Source organism: Lagenorhynchus albirostris, chromosome 13 (assembly GCF_949774975.1).
Source record: "Lagenorhynchus albirostris chromosome 13, mLagAlb1.1, whole genome shotgun sequence".
Lineage (NCBI taxonomy): Eukaryota > Metazoa > Chordata > Mammalia > Artiodactyla > Delphinidae > Lagenorhynchus > Lagenorhynchus albirostris.
This window is the reverse complement of record NC_083107.1, coordinates 53,982,860-54,004,643: the sequence shown is the minus strand read 5'-3', so window position 1 is coordinate 54,004,643 and position 21,784 is coordinate 53,982,860. Positions and strand designations below refer to the sequence as shown.

The window sequence follows — 21,784 nt, the reverse complement described above, 5'->3', positions numbered from 1 at the left end:
ACTGACATGCTTCTGATACGATAATAAATGGTTGAGCACCAAGGTGAAATTATAAAAACTACTGTTCATATGTTAAAAATATTGCTGCAAAATATCGACCTGGAGACAGCTTTTGTGTTATCCTGTCAATGGTTATAGAAGGATAATTTTTTTTTGCATTCTGACAGATGACAAAGTTGGAAATGAGCAACAAAAGAAACAAAGTACAAGATTTTTTTTAAACAATCGGTTCAGATTCTTGAATGCTGACATATTAGATGACTAAAATAACTGCATGCCCTACATTGTTCTGCTGTATCCTAAGCTGGATACTTTTTCCTCTTTTTTCTACACTCACCATAATTATAAAATGTAAAACTATTCTTTCGGCAACAAAAATGAGCATTTATTTTCAGCACTTTATATTTTAAATATTTTTATATTTTATATAATTTAAATATTTTAAATATAAACTAACACCATATCATTTGGCTGATTAATTTTCAAATTTCTGTCATCTAGATACATACAATTTTTAAAGGTGAACATACTGCAGAACTAAAACCACTGCTACATTAAAATGTAAAATTTCACACAATCTTGTCCCAGCCTTAAATTTGAAACCCAACTTTTTTTTTTTCCCCGGTACGTGGGCCTCTCACTGTTGTGGCCTCTCCCGTAGCGGACCACAGGCTCCGGACGCGCAGGCTCAGCGGCCATGGCTCACAGGCCCAGCCGCTCTACGGCATGTGGGATCTTCCCGGACCGGGCACAAACCCGTGTCCCCTGCATTGGCAGGCGGACTCTCAACCACTGCGCTACCAGGGAAGCCCAAACCCCCCCAATTTTTTAAAACTCAAGAGCAAAAACTCGCTTTTCTTATGACTAAAACCTACATAATTTAAAAAAAAAAAAAAAAAAGAAAGCAAGAAGAAGAAGAACCCTAGCCAGAGATGATTTGTTTGCTACATTGTTTGCATATCTCCTGTGATGAAATTTCAGCATCCTTAATGCCCCTAGGCTTTATCTCCCAATTAGGAAATCTCCACAGGTCAAAAGGAGCAAAAGCAATTGCTGCCATTTGCCTTATCAAGCTCAGTGATGATCTTGCTGCCAACAACCTCGGCCTACCGACATGAACATCTAAGCTGAGCAGATTGCGAGAAAAGCAGGGTCACTGCTAAATTACTCTCGTCAATCCCAAGAAAATCCTCCAAAGACACCATGATGTGCCCATCCTCTCAGTCACTTTCAGCCTCTGAGGTTCCCCCCTACTGTTCCTGGGGGAAGGATTTTTTTATCCCCCCAACGATCCTCTTAATCCCACCAAAGGACCCACTGCTCAGTTTGACTTTTTTCCTTTATCCCATCTGTCAAAGCTCTTAAGTCAAAAACTCATACATGAGACTATAAACTGCAGAAAATAAAGGATTTACTTTCTCAATCTTTAGCATGATTAAATAAACAAGCAGACACTATTAAAATTAAGCTCATTTCTTATGCCAACATTATTACATGTATTATACCATATTTACTTGAAAATATTACCTAAAATTCATTAAAACCATAAGGTAACAAAACTTCTGACATCACACTTGATTGTCAAACCTTTTGAAAATCTCAAAACACAGAACATTTTTCTTTTAATAATCTCTTGCTATCTCAAGGTGTGTATTCAATATATATTTGAAAGTGAGGATAAATAGGAAGAAAACTCTCCCCAGTTCTATTACATGCTGAACATATATTACACATGTAGAAACTGACCAATCACAACCAAAATATATTCCAAACTGGTAAAGGGAGAAAAACTACAGAAGGTACTGGTGATTCTGCAGTGTACTCATTCATACAATAAAATAAGAGCAGTTTACTTCTGAATCATAATTTTGATCTTTCCTTTTGGAAAAAAATCTAGTACAGAGATGCCAAATCAAACTTCCTTGTGATAATGAGAATATTCTTTACCCATGCTGTCCAACAGGGTAGCCACCAGCTACATGTGGCTACCTGGCTACTGTGATGGAGGAATGGAAACCTTAATTATATTTAATTTTAATAATTTAAATTTAAGTGGGCACTTATGGCTAGTGGCTACTGGACTGGACAGCACAGAATTCCAGACATTTTCTTTTCTTTTTTAGAACTGCTAAAATAAAGGAAAAAAAAATTGCAGAGTGAAGGGGTATCAATCTTTTAACTTACAATCAACTGCAAAAATTACTCTGTCTTAATCAAAGAAGATAGTATCACATGGAAAGGTTCATATTCGAGATTTCAGAGCTATGACTGGTCTATGGATTGTACTTATATAACATGCACATAGGACATTAGGCAGTGATTAGAATTTATCTTACTTTGGAAAACAAAAACTGGCCAATCCAGTAAAAACCATCAGTTATTAATTTAGCATTATTTTTAGACAGAATAAAATAAGAAGCTAGTAGGAACAAGAGAAAATGAAGTGCTATTCTTGAAAGATAAAGCAGAGCTAATCCCCACATGATTCTCGAATTTCCTAAGAATAGAGTTCAGTGTTAACAGAGATTTAAAATAACAATTCATAACCATTACTGCTCTATGAATAAGCAGTTCCCCTCCATTGAAAGAATTCACTATACCTAAATTTTTATTTTGAAACACAAGGAAATGTTGAATTCGAACTAAAAATGAAAGAAAGTCATTCTTTTTTTCTTTCAAAAATTTTAAAGGCATGTGTTACTTTTGAGGTTCCATTACTTGTTGGGAAGGTTAAGTAACCTTCTTAAACTGCAGAAATCTCACTAGTAGTCATGTGAATCCGCAATACATTAGAGACAGCAAAGGTACAGCAAAAGCAAAGACTGCATTAGTTCACAGAGAAAACAACTGCTCTTAAGATTGAACAGGTGGCATCATGTAGGTAACTGTAACAGACTGCTATTTATAGAGTATATTTATAGCGTAATAATAGAGTAGTAGTGCCAGAATAATACTGGGGGTACCACCACTTGCTACAGTAGCTCATTTGGTCACACCATATTACAATAAAGATGCCTCTAAAAGAAAAAAGCAACAATTATTTTTCATTCTGATCACTGATGCAGAGCCAGAAGGGGAAGAGATGACCTAGTGGAACACTGGCAACGCTGGAACCAGGAAACAAATCCAGAGAAGTTATACGACATTCCTCCAGTAACAGAGAATTGGAACTCTAACTTCCGCTTCTGAATTCCCAGTCCAGAGTTATTTTCAAAAGTACCCAATGTAGATCTAACCCAAGATACGATTCTTCATAGTCAGATATAACGTTTTATTGGTTCAAAGAAAAGGATGTGCACAGATCCCCAGATTAAGTGCCTCTGGGCATTCTAAAGCTTGGAATCTAGGAATCTCTTTGGGCCCACACACTACATGGGGAAGGCAGCTACAAAATACTCCTGGAAGATAACACAGGGGAAGATAAAAGTAACCTCAGGAGTACAGAAAGGTTTCATGAACATCTAGAGAGGGAGGGAAGAAAAGAAGATAAACCTACATTTTACAGGTTGTGGACATAAGTGTAAATAGAAGGGCTGTGCTTATAACCATCTTCTAGGTCAACAGCTTTCACACTTGTTTGATCAAGATTCTCAGTCAGACATAGTAAGAAACGATGTTTTATGGTACATACCAGTGCACTGATATACAGATGCACATATAACTGAAAGCAAATGTTCACAAAATATCTCTACTACATGGAATGCTTTGATATTTTCTATTCTATTTAACTAAAAAAGATGTTGATTCTGCCCCACTAAAGAGAGTCCATGATCCACTAACAGGTTATAAATGCAATTTGAAAAACTACTCTAGATCAGGGGTCTCCAGCAAGAGGTATGCACACTGTGTGAATGCTCTAGGGTGAGACAAGAAAATGTTTAAGTTTCTATTTTTAAATCTTATTCTCCAAAAAACTGCTATTTTTGGAGTATGCTCTATAATATACTTACATATCATATACTTACAGTAGTACAGCTCACTGATAATGGTAATGTGATCAAAATGTTTAAGACGTGATCCTTGACTCACCTGGGGTGTTTAGTAAAATGCAGATTCCTGGGCCCCACACCAGATCAGGTGAGTCAGAACCTTTGGGGTGGGTGGTGGGTTATCTGTTTATGCTACCAGAATGTGAGGCTCACCATTCTAAAACAAGCCCAATTAAAATGAAAGAATTATAATTTGTACTTTTGGGAAGTATTTCAGAGGTCTCTGTGACCAACCTCAGGACTAAAAGACTTGAAAAAGATTTCCTTCTTTGCTTCCATCTCCTCAGTTAATCATACCCAATTCTCAACACAAAATGTTCCTCTCTTTTTTCTGCCACCCTTTCCTCCCAAATCAGTGTTGTTTCAAAACACCTTTGATAATTGTGGACAGTGTTTAGATAATAATTTTCCAAGAAAAGTAACTGCAGGAAAAAACCTGCACCTCTTGGATGACTTCAATGGTTATAGATGACAGGATGCTGTTCAATGTCACATTTTCCAAGTCACTAATTGAGGATGTACTGAGTATTCCAGAGAGAGATAATTTAATTAGCAACTGAGTAAAAACACAAATGAGACACAATGCATTAAAAACCTGAACTTAAAAGTCTCAGTGTGACCATCCTATATCAAGACATAGAAGTGATTCAAGATCATAGATATATATGGTATATGTGTGTATCCATACATATATAGTACTTATATGTATATATATGAATTATATATACTCTGTGTGTGTGTATATGTCAACAAATACAGATATATTTCCACAGACAAGTACAGTCATACACAACGTATTTTTCAAAATGTACTGAAACATAAACAGTAAACACGGCCCTATGGTGCATAACTTTAACATAACACTAATATTAACGCCAGGTTTTCCAGTGAATTCCAAGAATGGCAAACATCCATTTTCTATTCAGGATTCTAATATTCCAAAAGTGCTGCGACTTAAAAATTTTGAAGGCCAAAAGTTAGCCAGGAGAGATTATTTCAAAACTTACAATATACTAGGAAAAGGTTGACCTTTGCCATTGAAAATAAAGCTATTGACTCATCAACAGGACAGGTATACCTTCCAGAGCAGGTGACCTTGATCTTCTCCTTTCTAGGCCCTTTCTGATTAATTACTTAACTTTGAAGGTAACTCCTTGGGGATAAGACAACAGAGTCAGTTAACTGACACAACACCAGGGAAGAAAACTGTATTCTCGTTCTGATTAACAAAGTATTTTACTCTAGGGAACTAGCCAGAGACAAAACCACTACCGCCACTAACACCAATACCACTAAACAGATTACAAAACAAGAAGGGGAAAGAGAAAAGGTATTTAAAATGTGTTGAGTACCATATATTTTCTCTACTTCACTCTATCTCCTTCAATAGCTAGAAGAAATCATTAATGTAAGACTTATTATCATCTACTCATTATACAGAAGAAAAACTGAGGCTCAGAGATAGGAGGAAATTTTCCCACGAGCTTTCAAGTAAGATTCAAACCCTTGCCTAAGTTCAAAGCCCTTGATGTCTTCATGTATCAGGCTGCTTCCACCATAAAAGGTACACAGATCGAGTTGCTGAACAAGAAACAGAATATGATTTAAAAAACTACTTTTCTATATATGAATAGAATACATGAGTTGTGACGTTACATAAGGTAAAATAAAATATACTGCAGTGTGCAGGGCTAATAAAAGTTATATTTTTTGTAGGTTAAAAACCCCCATAAAATTAGAAAAACATTTCATATAATTTTTGTGACTAGTTGAAGACAATTAAGCAACTGCTACTACAATATATCAGAAAAATCCTAATGATAGTTGATATTTGTTTTTAAGTGTGAGGTTTAGTAGATGAACTAATACTTACAAATCTTTCACTTGCACTGCTTGTGTAGGATTATCCTTCATCAACAGTAAGTTTATAAGACTGGCATAAGTTTCACTATTGAACACAACGTTTTGCTTTTTTGCTTTCAGGAAAATATTAAATGCATCTATGAAGGAAAAAAACAACAAAAAATGAGATGACATTATTCTGAAATGGCAAAAAAGGAGGGGGAAAAGCCCTAAAACAAAGCCCGAAACCCCCATATTTCTGCTTCTTTTAATACTCACTCACTATACCACTCTACAGAGACACACACACTGACCAAGCAAGCAGATGTTATCACTCTTCTAATCTTTAAAAAACAAAGTGACAGTTATGAAAACTACTACTTAATCCAAATGGATGGTACCAGAAAGGGCTTCGTTTTAAAATTATTTTTCATACTAGCTCTCTAAAGTCAATAAATTATTTTCATGCCAATAAAAACGAAAAAGAGCTCTTCTGAATTTGTTTATCAAAAGATGAGCCCAGTTTCCAGTTTCAAAATAAATTGCAAAATGTGTGTTAAAGTCCAAATAAACCAGGGGTATAATTTAGATTGAGGGGAGCAAAAGATTCACTTTAAAGCGATCTTGAATCTGTAAGTGGGTGGTTCCTGCGGTTAAGATTCCAACACAACAGCATTACAGTGAGTATAGCCTGTAATGCTAAAATTAGGAGATCAAATTATTTGGCTACGACAGGACTTATACAAAAACATACAATTTTCAAATATACAGATATCTAACAAGTAAACTAAGCAACATTTGTTTGACTGATTAACAGTTTTATTTCACTTGTTCACAATAACTGTCAGTGAATGAAAAGATGTTACCAAAAGAGAAGTAACTACACTTTTCAGTCACTTACTTTTCTGAAATAAAATTGCCTGGCTATAAACATCCAACTGAAACTACAATCCACACTCCGGTGTGTATAAACACATCACAATAAAGAAGGGGCATAACTGAACTATCACATAAGAACTTTTATGGATATAAAGCTCCATGTAAAGAAATACAGAACACACAAATAGGAATGAACATGATATTAACGCTCAGAAGAACATTCTGAGCTACTTTGGAGGTTTCTAAACAAGCAGAAATTATGCTTGTGATTACATTACAAGTTAGGGGAGTTTGAATTAGCCCTTCAATTAAACTGAAGTGACAATATCAAAAACTTAGTTAACTTTCAAGTTAAATTCAGAGAAACGAGAAAAAGGTTATGATCTTAATATTTGTATGTTAACTAAGAAAAGACAGAATCTATCATTCAGTACATAATGCATATATTTTCCTTTTAATAGAGCTTAGACGTTATGATGTACTGCAACTATTGGCTACATCCCAACAAGCGTATATAATAGTTCACTACTTTGCTGAATGAAAATACACAGTAAGTACAATCTGAATATTTAAGGTAACAAAATAATCTAGAAAAGCTTACTAGTGGTTTTCTAAAACTGTAGTCTTGAATTCAATTTTCAAAGTATTCATATTTTGCCAAGCATTCAATTCTGAGATATACACAAAAGTAACTCAAACCTCTGCAGAATTAACAGAATGAAACCAACTAGATAAATGTAAATTGTATATTGAAACTAGAAGAGGGGACTTCCCTGGTGGCACAGTGGTTAACAATCCGCCTGCCAAGGCAGGGGACATGGGTTCGAGCCCTGTTCCAGGAAGATCCCACATGCCACAGAGCAACTAAGCCTGTGCACCACTACTGAGCCTGCGCTCTAGAGCCCACGAGCCACAACTACTGAAGCCCGCGTGCCTAGAGCCCATGCTCTTGCAAGAAGAGAAGCCACTGCAATGAGAAGCCTGTGCACCGCGACAAAGAGTAGTCCCCGCTCGCCGCAAATAAAACCAGCGCGCAGCAATGAAGACCCAACACAGCCAAAAAAATAAATTAAATAAATTTATTTTTTTAAAAAATTAAAAAAAAACTAGAATAGGGGTATATCTTTACATTTATAATATACACTGCATTACATTTAGTTAGCTGGTTAAAATGTTTTTACTTAAATAAAAACAACAATTAAAAAAAGGCAATATATGGAGCTTTGGAATCTTTAAACAGGAAGTATACACTAACCTTACATTCATTTCAATCAAATCAAAATTCCATTAGAATATTTAAATAGTATTGATAATAATGAACTTTGTATTTAGGTTTAAGAGATACATGGTGAAAGACTCAAGGATATATAGACTGAATATGCAACAAAGGAAAATGACTCAGAAAGAATAAAGTTACTCTGCAGTATTAAGCAAGCTTAAGAGCTTAACTTAATTCCTCCTTCAGACACTTTATGTCAGTGTCACAAAATTTCTAGTTAAGAAATTAAAGGGTTCGGACTTCCCTGGTGGCGCAGTGGTTAAGAATCTGCCTGCCAATGCAGGGGACACGGGTTCGATCCCTGGTCCAGGAAAATCCCATATGCCACAGAGCAACTAAGCCCGTGTGCCACAACTACTGAGCCTGCGCTCTAGAGCTGGCGAGCCACAACTACTGAGCCCACGTGCCACAACTACTGAAGCTCACACACCTAGAGCCCGTGCTCTGCAACAAGAGAAGCCACCGCAACGAGAAGCCCGCGTGCCACAACAAAGAGTAGCCCCCGCTTGCCGCAACCAGAGAAAAGCCAGTGCGCACCAGAGAAGACCCAGCGCAGCCAAAAATAAATAAATAAATAAAATTAAATTAAAAGTACAATATTAAAAAAAAGAAATTAAAAGGTTCTATAAATTTCTAAATTGATGACTTCCTACTGAAGGGAGCTCAAAACTGTCAATACTAAAATGAAAAGAAAATCTGCTGCATAATGGTTAAATTATCATAAAGCATACTTGAAAATGTACACAAAAACTGGAGGAGTTAAAGGTAACAGTAGCATTCTATGAAGAAAAATTAACAAAAATGAAGGAAACAAAAGTAATATATGATCTGGGGAGAGTACAACGAAGTCTAAATGAAAACATCTAGAATGTGATAGGCAAGCTTGTATCAGAGGGCTCAAGATGGTCAAAGAAATTTTAAAGTAGTCACAATAGAGGTAGGCATACCTTCAGGTAAGTTTACCGCTGAAGAAAGGGAAGAAACGCAAGAAACAGGGCTCATGACCTGCCTTCAACCTCAAGATACAGCTTAACACACACTGATGGTTAATGCCCTAATCATTTTTTGCTTTCACGTAAAAATATGTAACAAATACACTTGCCAAAAAATTAATGATAATGCTATTTTCAAAGTGTAATTTTTGAAAAATGCACTATTTTAGTTTTTATTATGAAAAATTTCAAATGTACAGAAAAATATAAAGAATAGTATAATAACCCCCTCCACGTACCCATCACCTACACCTAATAATTAACATTTTGCCAGATTTGTTTAACCATTTTTTTATGGCTTAAGTACTTTAAAATAAATTACAGAAATCTTGATTTTTTTCCCCATTTCTCAATACTTCATTATAGATCTCAAAATTTAAGGACATTTTCCTATAAATCATAATGCTGTTATCGTATCTAATAAAATGAGTGATTCCTTAATGACCCACTACTCAGTCGATATTTAAATTTTCCCAATTGTCCCAAAATGTCTTTGTTAACTTAAAAAATGAAAGAAAATAATTAATATATACAATTTAAGTTCCATCTCTACCCGAGATCACTAATGATTTGCTGGGCTTAGATCCCATGTTGCTATCAGAAAGAAGACCCCAGTGTACACGTTTACCTTTGTCTTTCTTCCTGTGGCAGGCATTCAATAGCTCTTTCTGGAGACTAACTTCTACAGGTGAGGGTGATGAAGTCAGGGAATGTTTTTCATCCTCATACCACAACTTAAAAATAAAATTATTCAATTAAAGAAAAAGTGGTAAACACAACAGTGACCTTTTCATTGTAAAGCTGGGCTAATCTATAACCTAAAGTTATAGACAAACAACAAAATCTGTTATGCTTACAGTTAAAAACAAATTACCTCAGGTACGTCAAATGGAACCTCTTGGTTACTGTTCCTAAGGATTTCCGCTAATAACCTTAATGTTCTTCCACGAGGAATAATATTTTCTTCTTGCATTTTATTCCAGACAGCATCAGCTCTTTGCCAGTCACCATTCACTTCTGTAAAAATAAGCAGAAATTAATGAATGTACTCAATAGAATTCATGACAATATTTAGAACTATTTTTATTTGATGCTGAAGGAAGTATTCCAAACATTGCCTCCAGGGAAAGGACCAGGGTGAAGAAGACCTTTGGGGACCAAAGGTAAGAAGACTTCTTTCTGTATACCTTTTTGTATCTTTTGAATTTTAAACCATAGAAATTACTTACCTATTAAAAAATAGAAAAAAAATCCACACTTTATTAAGAACTTTGAAAATCATGTTGATACAAAGTTTACCTTTTTAAAGTAACTGAGAAATTGCCCACTGTTAAAATCAAAATCAGAAACAGGTAACAATTCAACTATGACCAGTAGACTTTGGAAAGACGATGGGATACACATATACAGTACAGTACACAGCTGAAGGTCTAAAATGATTGAAAGTGTGCAAATGTATGATTTTTGTCAAAAGTGACAAATCAACAAACCTTTTTCCCTTAGTTAAGTAGGGAGACTTCTGTCTCTTCTGTCAACTTGAAGAATTTCTATGTCAGTGTGTAATAGATTTCTGATAATGCCCTCAGACTAAGTAAGATCACAGGAAGTTTACTGGAAAGAAATAGGCAGCTTCCTTCATAATGAAATATCTAGTTCCTTCTATGTGGTAACCTAGTCTTCACAAATAGCAAAGACTTAAGAATCAAGAACTTATTTTTAAACATTCTAACGGGTTTTGAAAAAAGAAAAGATCAAGCCATTTCTGCTTGTGAAAAACTAGAGCAAAATACGAAAAATGTCTTATGACAATAAATTCAATATACCTATTAGGCACAAAGAAGTACTGTTTTAAATGTGGCCTTTTTAAAAAAATTTGCTAATATGAATAAGGAATATCTTAATGGTGTATGGTCAGCTCCAGGAAGAGGGTGTGTTTCAGGACACAAATGTTCCAGAAAACATGAGTAGATTTGTTTCTCAAAAATACCAAAATACTAAAACACATGGAATTTTCCTAGATTTCCCTCCCACCCTAAAACTGAAAAGCTAAGCTTTTTGATAACTGACTCCTGGCAGTAAAAAACTCAAAGAACAAAAACAAAACACATTCACACTCCATCAGAAACCTGCAATAAAGAAAAAGATAACAAGCAGAGTATTTCCCAGGGGTCATACAAAGATTGCAGCCCAAACTTTCATAAGGAATATGCTGAAAGGTGGCCCAAACAGTAGAAATTAACCTAAAGTTCAGAGTGATTTTATACATACTCTGACAATAAAAATCAGCCTAATATAAAACCCTTATTAAATTTACAATCAATTTTCAAAGCAAGACTCTCATAAGATAATTATGCTTTTCCTTCATTAAAATGTTCTCATGTAATGTAAAATTCAAGAGTAATTTTTCAAGTACGTTAATGTATAAAACTTTATACATAAAGGTTATCAAATACACTTTAGTTTATTTGATTAAATAAATTAAAAACAAAAACCCAAGCCCCCAAATCTGTAATTCTGTAGAAGGGGAAAGGGGAACCACTTTTGTTCTGTGCCAAAGAGTACTATGGACTGTGGGGGACACAGGGAAGATTTCCAAGCGCTGGGAACAGCCCTGCTAAGGTGTTTTTTAAAGAGATTAATTTTTAAGCTAACATAACTATTATGTTATGTGAAGAGGTGGATGAGGTACAACTCTGCCTTCAGACTGAAAGAACTCTGGGAAGGTAATTCTTTTTAAAAAAGCACAAACTATATGAAAAGCTTCTACTTTGGGAGGACAAGATATAACAGAGATGCACCTATTCAAATGGACTAGCAGCTTGTAACAAGAAAATTTTTTTCAAAATACAGGTGAGAACTAGACAGTGCATACAGCATAAAACAACTGAGAGATAGACACTTTTTTTTTTTTGAAAAAAAAATCTTGGAAATGTACCTGGATCACAGAATACATAACAAAAATTTGAGGCAATCAAACTAGTCAGTGCCAAAATCTGCAGCCGTGCTCTCACGAAGGCACAGAAGGGCCATGGCCTTTCTTTCATAGTATCCCTCTGGGGCTTAAAATTCCTTCAACCAAGACAACAACAATCATACTTGTTATTTGAAGAATCAAACAGCCACAAACCTGGGCTGTGACCAGGGAATGGACACTCCCTCAATAATTCCATCACTTTCCTGGAACTCACTGTGTCCTCTTTAAAGAACAAGAGCGCTGACTACTAAATGATTTGAGAACTCTTAAGCTATAAAACCAAAGATTTTTGACACTATCAGTGAATTTTACAGGAACAGACATAGTTATGGGGCTTCATTTATGGCTATCTGACCAGTGTGTAACAACAGCTGGCACTTCACATGGGGTTTCTATGGTATTTAAACTAAGAGATGAAGATTTCTAGAGATCAGGATTTTAATTACAAAGCTGATAAATTTTTACATATTACTGATAGGATGGGGCAATTTCTAAATTCCCCATGTGTCAATAACCTGATAATGGTCTCTAAATATCATTCCCCTCTAAAATAAGGACTCCAGGTTTGGGACAGGAATTATGCCACGTAAGCCTGGATGGTCTTGTTTGGCCTGAAAATAAGGACCTCTCAAAGACTAATGGGGTTATGACCCAGCAATCCCACTACTCGGCATATACCCTGAGAAAACCATAATTCAAAAAGAGTCATGCACCACAATGTTCATTGAAGCACTATTTACAATAGCCAGGATATGGAAGGAACTTAAGTGTCCATCGACAGATGAATGGATAAAGAAGATGGGGCACATATATACAATGGAATATTACTCAGCCATAAAAAGAAACGAAATGGAGTTATTTATAGTAAGGTGGATGGACCTAGAGTCGGTCATACAGAGTGAAGTAAATCAGAAAGAGAAAAACAAATACTGCATGCTAACAGATATATATGGAATCTAAAAAAAAAAAAAAGGTTCTGAAGAACCTAGGGGCAGGACAGGAATAAAGACGCAGACGTAGAGAATGGACTTGAGGAGATGGGGAGGGGGAAGGGTAAGCTGGGACAAAGTGAGAGAGTGGCAGTGACATATATACACTACCAGATGTAAAATAGATAGCTAGTGGGAAGCAGCTGCATAGCACAGGGAGATCAGCTCTGTGCTTTGTGACCACCTAGAAGGGTTGGGATAGGGAGGGTGGGAGGGAGACGCAAGAGGGAGGGGATATGGGGATATATGTATACGTATAGCTGATTCACTTTGTTATACAGCTAACACAACAAAGTAAAGCAATTATACTCCAAAAAAGATGTTAAAAAAAATTTATTTTTTAAAAAAGGTATTTCGGGCTTCCCTGGTGGCGCAGTGGTTGAGAGTCCGCCTGCTGATGCAGGGGACACAGGTTCGTGCCCTGGTCCAGGAAGATCCCACATGCCGCGGAGCGGCTGGGCCCGTGAGCCATGGCCGCTGAGCCTGTGTGTCAGGAGCCTGTGCTCCGCAATGGGAGAGGCCACAACAGTGAGAGGCCCGCCTACCGCAAAAAAAAAAAAAAAAAGGTATTTCAGGAAAAAAAACACAACAAACTAATGAGGTGTGTCAAATGACACAGGAGCTGATGCGACGGGGTTCCCAGTGGCCAAAGATGGGACAATTTGAGCACCCAAAAGAATAATGGCTGCGACAAACTGAAAAACAAATATACAAAAAAAATTAATAAACTCATTAAAAAAAATTTTAATGATCAACTTCGGAGGTTCCAGGGACACCAGCACTTGAAGCTGGTAATTAAAGGGAGAAAAGGCAGGGCTTCTCAGTAGCGCAGCGTTTGAGAATCTGCCTGCCAATGCAGGTGACACGGGTTCGAGACCTGGTCCAGGAAGATCCCACGTGCCACCGAGCAACTAAGCCCGTGCGCCACAACTACTGAGCCTGCACTCTAGAGAGCCCGTGCGCCTAGAGTCCGTGCTCCACAACAAGAGGAGCCACCGCAATGAGAAGCCCACACACTGCAACGAAGAGTAGCCCCCGCTCGCCACAACTAGAGAAAAGCCCGTGCACAGCAAAGACCCAATACAGTCATCAATAAATAAATTAATTAAAAGAAAAAAGAGGAGAAAAAGTATATATCTTTTCCTGTGAATTTATTTCATAATAATTTTTAAAAAGCCACAGAACACAGAGCATGAAACATGTAGAGCATTAAACAATCAAAATAATAGGTGTATATGTAAAAAAAATACATGGATAGAAATGTAGAGAGAATTAATTGGAAGGATGGACACTGACAAGTGAACTCTAAGGTGTGGACGCACAATGACATTTCCAAATTTTGCTCTGTACACTACTGTACTGCTTGAATCTTCAGTAATTTAGAATATATTCATGTTGTATTTGTATAATACTGGAGGGGGGGAAAAGACCACACAGTGTAAAAAGAAATGTCAGTGGTCATAAGTACCTGAAGAAAATAGCACATAAATAACTTCTTAGGATAAATGCTCAGGTTTTAAATGTTGGGGTTTTAAAAACAGATTCAAAGAATTTTTATTACAAAATTATGAATGTAAGACAGCTTTAGTTTTGGCTAGAGTACTGTATGTATACAAAGAATAAACTATCTTTACTTTGTATATGTAAAGAAACTGAAGTGTTTCAAATATAAGAAAATGGTTAAGAAGGTGAAAATACTGTCATTTAGAAATAAAATATTCCTTATAGTATTGTCATTTAGAAATAATAGTACATATGCAGGTGAGGGAGTTGTTTCATTCATGTAATGTTTAGGAACTAATTTTACAAGACTATCACAATGAAAGGTCAAAATGTATTAGAAAGGATAGAACTGAAGTTTGAATTACGGCTGATTCTTGTAACAGACCACCTATGAACATCATATTATATGGAACAAGTAGAAAATGAAAACAGGTTTAGGTCAGCTAGTATTTAAAGGGATGAAAAGAGTTACATTTACTATTCCTTAATCTAGATTATAGTCATATGGATGCTGCTGTCATAAACCATGGAGCAATGTATCTTTGTCTTGTGCATGTTTCTGTAGTATGTTGTAACTCACAACAAAATAAGTGTGTATACCTGTGTGAAAGGTACTGTTTTAAAATAAACAAGCAAAACTGCTCTTTAACAAATAAACCCAAATAATTAAATGAACTCCTTTCAAGGGTGAAAATTACATCATGAAAAAGAATGAGCTCATAAAAAATTCCAATAGGTGAAACAAATCATTTTCTCAGAAATCCACAATCTAAAACATGGATTTTTTTCATGTGTTACAGGGCCACATTTCATATGTCATTCCATACTGTATGTTCCTTTTCAAATAAATTGAGTCCACAGTGATTTATTTAACATATTTAAGTAGTGGTCCAAGTCAGAGGGCAACACAGAGGGGGCCAGGTCTCAGGAGGAGAAACCTTGCTTTTTCTTCAGAAAGGGAAGGATCAGGGTTATCACAACCACATTATTGATTTATAGCCGTATAGAAGTTGGGAAGTAAACAAACTGGGTTAAAAAGTATACTTCCCTATAATGATTCCTCCAGCTTCCAGTTCCATGAGAGGCCACCCTCATGTTACCTCAGCCTCAGAGGCTCCTCAGCTAAGGAGAGGAGAGCGCCTCAGACTATTGGCTCAAATACAGAGCTGGAAGCGGGGTGTCCATCAGAACAGATAGAGGGGATTAAAGAAAAGAAAAGGGTAATAAACCTCAGAGTTTATTTATAAGAGTTCCTGCTTATCCCTAAAGGAAATTTTAAGATGAACTTCAAAGTTGTTTTTTCTTTTCTTTCTTTTTAAAAAAGCAACAGCAAAAGGTCATCTGCAGAGGAGAAGGAAGTCCGTAAGGCTGGCTGCCTCTCATCCTTCCCTGGACTACCGCTGTACCTCATGCATCCTTACAGCTGTTCTTTCACCCCAAGGTATTCTCAGTGTTGGTTCAGGTCTAACTCTTCTGAAGAGCACTACCTTTCTATCTGCAGTGCCTACCTCAACGGCTAGCACAGTAAGGGCTTCAGAGTATTTCTGAACGAAAGTTTATATAGTCTTCTTATGGGGATGATTTTAAAGGCTGAGATTCATCTGGACATATAAGTTTAGTATTTTTTTTTAGTTTGCATAAAATTAGAATTTAAGCAAGAAACAGTTCTTCAAAAGTAAGAAAAAGCAGGGGAAGGAGGGAGAATCAGCACTCAAATACAGGTTATAATCCACTAATTAAGGACTAAATACCTAAAACCTAAGTTTGTAAATTCTATACATTCAACAACAGCCTGAGCATTGTGTGCCAGAATCTGATCATATTCAAGCCAAAGTTTTAAGAATTACGTTGTGGTATGTCAATGCAACCAACAAATGAAATGTAAATTTTACAGCAAGTCTTATTTTACATACACCATCAAGATGTAAGACAAAGCTTCCAATGACAATAAACCCAAGTTCAAAAAGACAAATAAAATCACCTTATTAATTGCTGTCTGTGTTTGGTGAAGGAAAACTTCCCAAAAGAAAAAGAGAAGAAGAAATCTAGATCAAATATCTATGAAGAAAAAGAAGGAAGGAAAGGAAGGAAGAAAGGTCACTGACTATTCTAAGTATTGTTCCTCTCTACCCAAATACCCTAAGAGACTGCACAGTCCTAGAGTGAGTACTGTTTGACAATAGAGGTCAAACGTTTCAGAAAAGTTCATCACTTTTAACCCTTAATAAAAACACAAATTCAGCCTAGGGAAACAATTAAGGGTGTTAACAAAGATTAGATGCAAAGATGACTAATGCAGTGTTATTTTATAATATGGAAAACTGAAATCTATTCAGCAGTAGGATACTGGCTAAGTAAATTCTAGTATATCTGTTCAATGTAGCCATTTGTAGGTGAAAAAATGTAGAAAAACATTTTTAATATAGAACTGAGTCAAAACTATATTATAATACAATCACATTTTAAAAAGTAATTGTTCAGCAATGAGTTTGTACATCAATATGCATTTTTCTGGAAAAAGATCTATATACATGAACATGTCAATGATTACTTATTCATAGAAGTGACTAATAAATCTACTAAAGAAATTAAATTAAAAGAAAACAAAGAATAGTCTCTCCTCAAAAACTCCTATTAAATTCTGTGTCTCTGATGAAGATTTTTCTCACCTTCTCATTATTGCAGCAAGAACATCAGAAATTATGAAGATTGTAGGGTGTCTAGTGATACAATATAACATTTTGTGAGAAAATTCAATCTGGCCTCTACGTGAGCCTCTGTTTAAGACTCCACATTTGACAACCCCTAGAGCTTCCTCACAGCCTGATATTCCTTTCTGGCCACTGCCTTCCATAGAATAAATGTCTCAAAATGAAAACACGAGGAATAGTCAGCTTACTTACTGTATAGTTTTAGCAGACTGTAGTATAGCTGGTCTCTATCACACTCAAATAGCTTCTGTGTCAGCTCCACTAATTTCTCTAGAGTTTCAACCTTAAAAATAAGATTAACAGATGGATCTAGATTGTGTAAAGGACATTTTATAGTTGACAAATCACAGTTGAATAATCCTTCAAATTAACTTTACCCAAAGGGCAGATTAACTTCACTTCAAAAGTTAAAGGACTGAGCACAACTTTGTAAATGTACTTAATGCCACTAAACTGTACACTTAAAAATAGTTAAAATGATAAACTTGATGTTATATGTATTTTATCATAATTTTTTTTAAATGTTAAGTTAAAGAGCTAAAGGACACTTTGGAGTCAATAACACACATGAATAATTATCTAGTTGAGGGAACCTCCACAAAGGAGTATTCTGTAGAATTCAAAGATATTTAGGGTGGAGGACTCAGTGAGTATATCTATATTTGTTCATAGGAATATTCCTCCACCCAAACTTTAAACTCCTCTTTCCCTGTGGCTTTTTCTTGGCAGGATGTGAACAGATATCTGTGCTGGAGTAGAGGTAAAGTAGAAACTCCAATGGGCTCCCATCAAGTGACTCCTCTGGTCACTAACGACTGAAGCAGATTTAAATTGCCAAAGAAACAACATTAGCTTGCTCAAACCAACAAGTAGAATGAAGCAAGCTAAAATCTTCAGAGCCAAAGTTAAAATTTTTAGGGATTCCACTGGACCTCAGAAACCAGAATTAAGCTATTGCTTATTTGGAAAACAACCAAGATAAGCAATGCTGCATCACCTGAACTCCCCAAACGCTCACAGGACATGTAGGACACTTGCTTTCTACTCACAGTTTTAGGTGAGTGAGACCAGAAATTAAACACAAACCTGATTACTTGCAATACATCTATCACAAAACCACTGAAGTCTTGTGGGCCGAGCTCTAATGCCTGGAGTCTGTAAAATAAAATAATCATACAGCACACAGGTAAGGCTTTAGCTAAATGTTAATTTTCCCTCAAAGACAAATAGTTTTCCTTCTAATGACCCTGCTTCCTCCCTGCCAAATGTATATACTAAAAGAAACCTACAACTTAATCCCACAGTTATCAAAGACCTTTAGGATTAGAACAACCTATACTTAACCAGTGTCTAGAAGATTTGGGTTATTTCAAAACGTTACTTTGTAGGTCAATTTTCATTCCATAAATCTTTAATTATTAAAAATGGTTAAGCTTTCTGTAGCTCAAAAACAAACCTTGAAATGATGGACTAAAAAACTCCAAAATATGTCAAATTAAACACACACACACAACTTCAGAGATCCCAATAGATTCAGGAAGCAAAAATTATTAATATGTTATGTTGACTTATTAACAATTGTCACAATGATAAAACCAATGGCTTTTAAAGAAACATGCTTTGTAAAAATCAGTGATAAAAGTATTGATTACCACACATTTGCCTAGTATCTAAAACTAAACGTTTAAAGAGCTAAGTACTAAAAACAAGCTAAGTACTTAAAATTAGTTCATAGTCTTAGTTTATTTCAGTAATTGAGATGTGTGTTATAGCCTCAATTAGGAATTACTAAGGTTTAGTCAATAACTCTGGCTTCAAAACAATTACTTTACAATTTTGGATACTGAAATAAAAGACAAACCACTTCACATATAATTCCAAGGATCTGTCACTCTACTTCCAGTATTTTCATCATCTGTAATAGGGCTTCCCTATTAAATACTACATTTCCCAGCATTATGATAAGAAAACAACATACTCATTACCCTGGCTGCTCCAGTCCAGAGGACGTACATTTACTGCTTTCTCCACTCAGTTTTGTGGACGACACCAGGCAACCCTCACATCTGATCTCTTATTTATAAGTCCTCATTACTTTTTTTTGTGTGTGTGGTACGCGGGCCTCTCACTGTTGTGGCCTCTCCTGTTGCGGAGCACGGGCTCCGGACGCGCAGGCTCAGCGGCCATGGCTCACGGGCCCAGCCGCTCCGCGGCATGTGGGATCTTCCCGGACTGGAGCACGAACCCGTGTCCCCTGCATCGGCAGGCGGACTCTCAACCACTGTGCCACCAGGGAAGCCCCCTCATTACTTTTTATTTCTTAAAAATAGTATTGTAGGGACTTCCCTGGTGGTGCAGTGGTTAAGAATCCGCCTGCTAAGGCACGGGACATGGGTTTGAGCCCTGGTCCGGGAAGATCCCACATGCCGCGGGGCAACTAGGCCCGTGCACCACAACTACTGAGGCTGCGCTCTAGAGCCCGCACACCACAACTACTGAGCCCGCGTGCTATAACTACTGAAGCCTATGCACCTAGAGCCCGTGCTCCGCAACAAGAGAAGCCACCGCAATGAGAAGCCCGCACACCACAACGAAGAATAGCCCCCACTCGCTGCAACTAGAGAAAGCTTGTGCACAGTAACGAAGACCCAATGCAGTCAAAAATAAATTAAATAAATAAATTTTAAAAAATAGTATTGTACAATGTTAAATTAAAAACTGACACAAGAACTAACACCTCAGAGTTTTGGTAGAATGACAGAAAAATTGGTACAGAAGAAGTTGTATAAGTGTTCTCATTCTAACTGTGCAAGTACCCACATTTTGCGATACACGAAATAAATGTTGAATAAATTAACTGTTGATATATATTCTCAAACATCATTAATATTTACATTTGTACCCAATTTTTACTCAAGGATTTTCTCACATTATCTGTTTTGTTTCACATGCATTACATTGAAAATGAAGCCAACATCAAATGTATACAAAAAGCCCTTGAAAAAATACTAGATAATCCTCTTTAGAACATGGCAAAATCCAAGAGCTACATTCACTTATAACTTTCAATATTATGTCTCATCCAAATGCCAATGATCTGACTAGCACAACTTTTATGGCAAACTCTTCCTTTTTGTGGCTGATTAATCTGCCTGTCACTGGCAGGACAACTGACTTATACGGCAGCTGTGTGCTTCATTCTGAAATTGAGAACTGTTTTCAAAAATAAATCTCAATCATCAAAACAACATCTAGGTCAGATTAACTAAATCTCCTAGGCTTCTGTAATAGTCTACATTTCTGGCTTATCTCTTAACATCTTATTGAATTTTAAACATTGCAAATTTAAAGTAAAAATGAAAAATGTAATAAAACATGGAGAAGAATAGAATTTTAATTGGGATGCTAAATGTAACTTATCCAAAACCAGTTACTGCTTAATTAAAACAAAACCAGTTACTGCTTAATTAAAACAATGAACTCAACTCTTAATTTTTCCTGTTTTTGTTACATACAATCTATTTAATAGACAGTGAGGATAAAGTAATTACTGTAATTAAAAAAAAAAAGGGACTTCCCTGATGGCGCAGTGGTTAAGAATCCACCTGCCAATGGAGGGGACATGGGTTTGATGCCTGATCCGGGAAGATGCCACATGCCACGGAGCAACTAAGCCCATGCGCCACAACTACTGAAGCCCGTGTGCCCTAGAGCCCGTGCGCCGCAACTCCTGAGCCCATGCGCCTAAGAGCCTGTGCTCTGCAACAAGAGAAGCCACCGCAATGAGAAGCCTGCGCGCACTGCAATGAAGAGTAGCCACCACTTGCCACAGCTAGAGAAAGCCCGCACGCAGCAACGAAGACCCAATGCAGGCAAAAATACAAACAGACAAACAAACAAAAAAAACACCAAAACCAAAATACAGCATGTTTGTTTCCACCTGGGTTACTGTGCTTCAAAACACTCTTTGTGCAGTTCCAATTCAGTACTAGGTTCACTTGTATAAGAAAAAAAGTAATCCAAAATAAAAAAATAATTTTCATTAATTTCATTATATTACCTTGATGTAAATTTGTTATCATAATAGGCTTCAATGTACACTAGTGAAAATAGGTATCAAGTAATTATTACCTTTAAAGTGAAAACAGATGAAGATTCTTCTACTTCAAACTCTATCTCAAAGGCAATCATTTTAAATTTAACTAAAATAGTGATTTTTACCTGCTCTGAGTTTTCTTACCATTACTGCTAGAAATGGAAAATAGAAAACAAACAACTACTCTGGCTTCATGTCCTTTAGCTGGAGTAGTAGGAGGAAAATCAAGTGCACGAGGTGTATGGGACAAACAAAAACAGCAAGAACGCAACTACTTATCCCCATAGCCAGGAGAGCAAGGAGAAAAAGGAGTATCATGGAAATTATTAAACCTTTCAATAATTGTCCTCTTCTGTAAAATCTCCAGAGACAGACTTAAGGACCATGGTCTAGTAAGGAGGAAAATATGTCTGAGCAAGTCAAACTAACAGTTTAACTATCATTAACTAAATATGATCCAGGTGTTACAGAAAATACTAAGTAAACTAACTCATGGGAGGGGGGTATGAATTTGCATGAGAACTGACATC

General features: G+C 36.3%; 1 protein-coding gene across 2 annotated transcripts in view; it reads right to left on the bottom strand.

The window, feature by feature from the left end:
• LRPPRC (leucine rich pentatricopeptide repeat containing) overlaps positions 1–21,784 on the bottom strand; it is a 103,717-nt gene that overhangs the window by 14,403 nt on the left and 67,530 nt on the right. For both annotated transcript variants that reach the window (XM_060169847.1, XM_060169848.1), the window contains exons 26-30: positions 18,245–18,313; positions 17,351–17,441; positions 9,856–9,998; positions 9,610–9,715; positions 5,863–5,989 (exon numbers count right to left, since the gene is read on the bottom strand). In XM_060169847.1, coding sequence (XP_060025830.1) covers positions 5,863–5,989; positions 9,610–9,715; positions 9,856–9,998; positions 17,351–17,441; positions 18,245–18,313 — 536 coding nt within the window. The remainder of the gene's footprint in view (positions 1–5,862; positions 5,990–9,609; positions 9,716–9,855; positions 9,999–17,350; positions 17,442–18,244; positions 18,314–21,784) is intronic.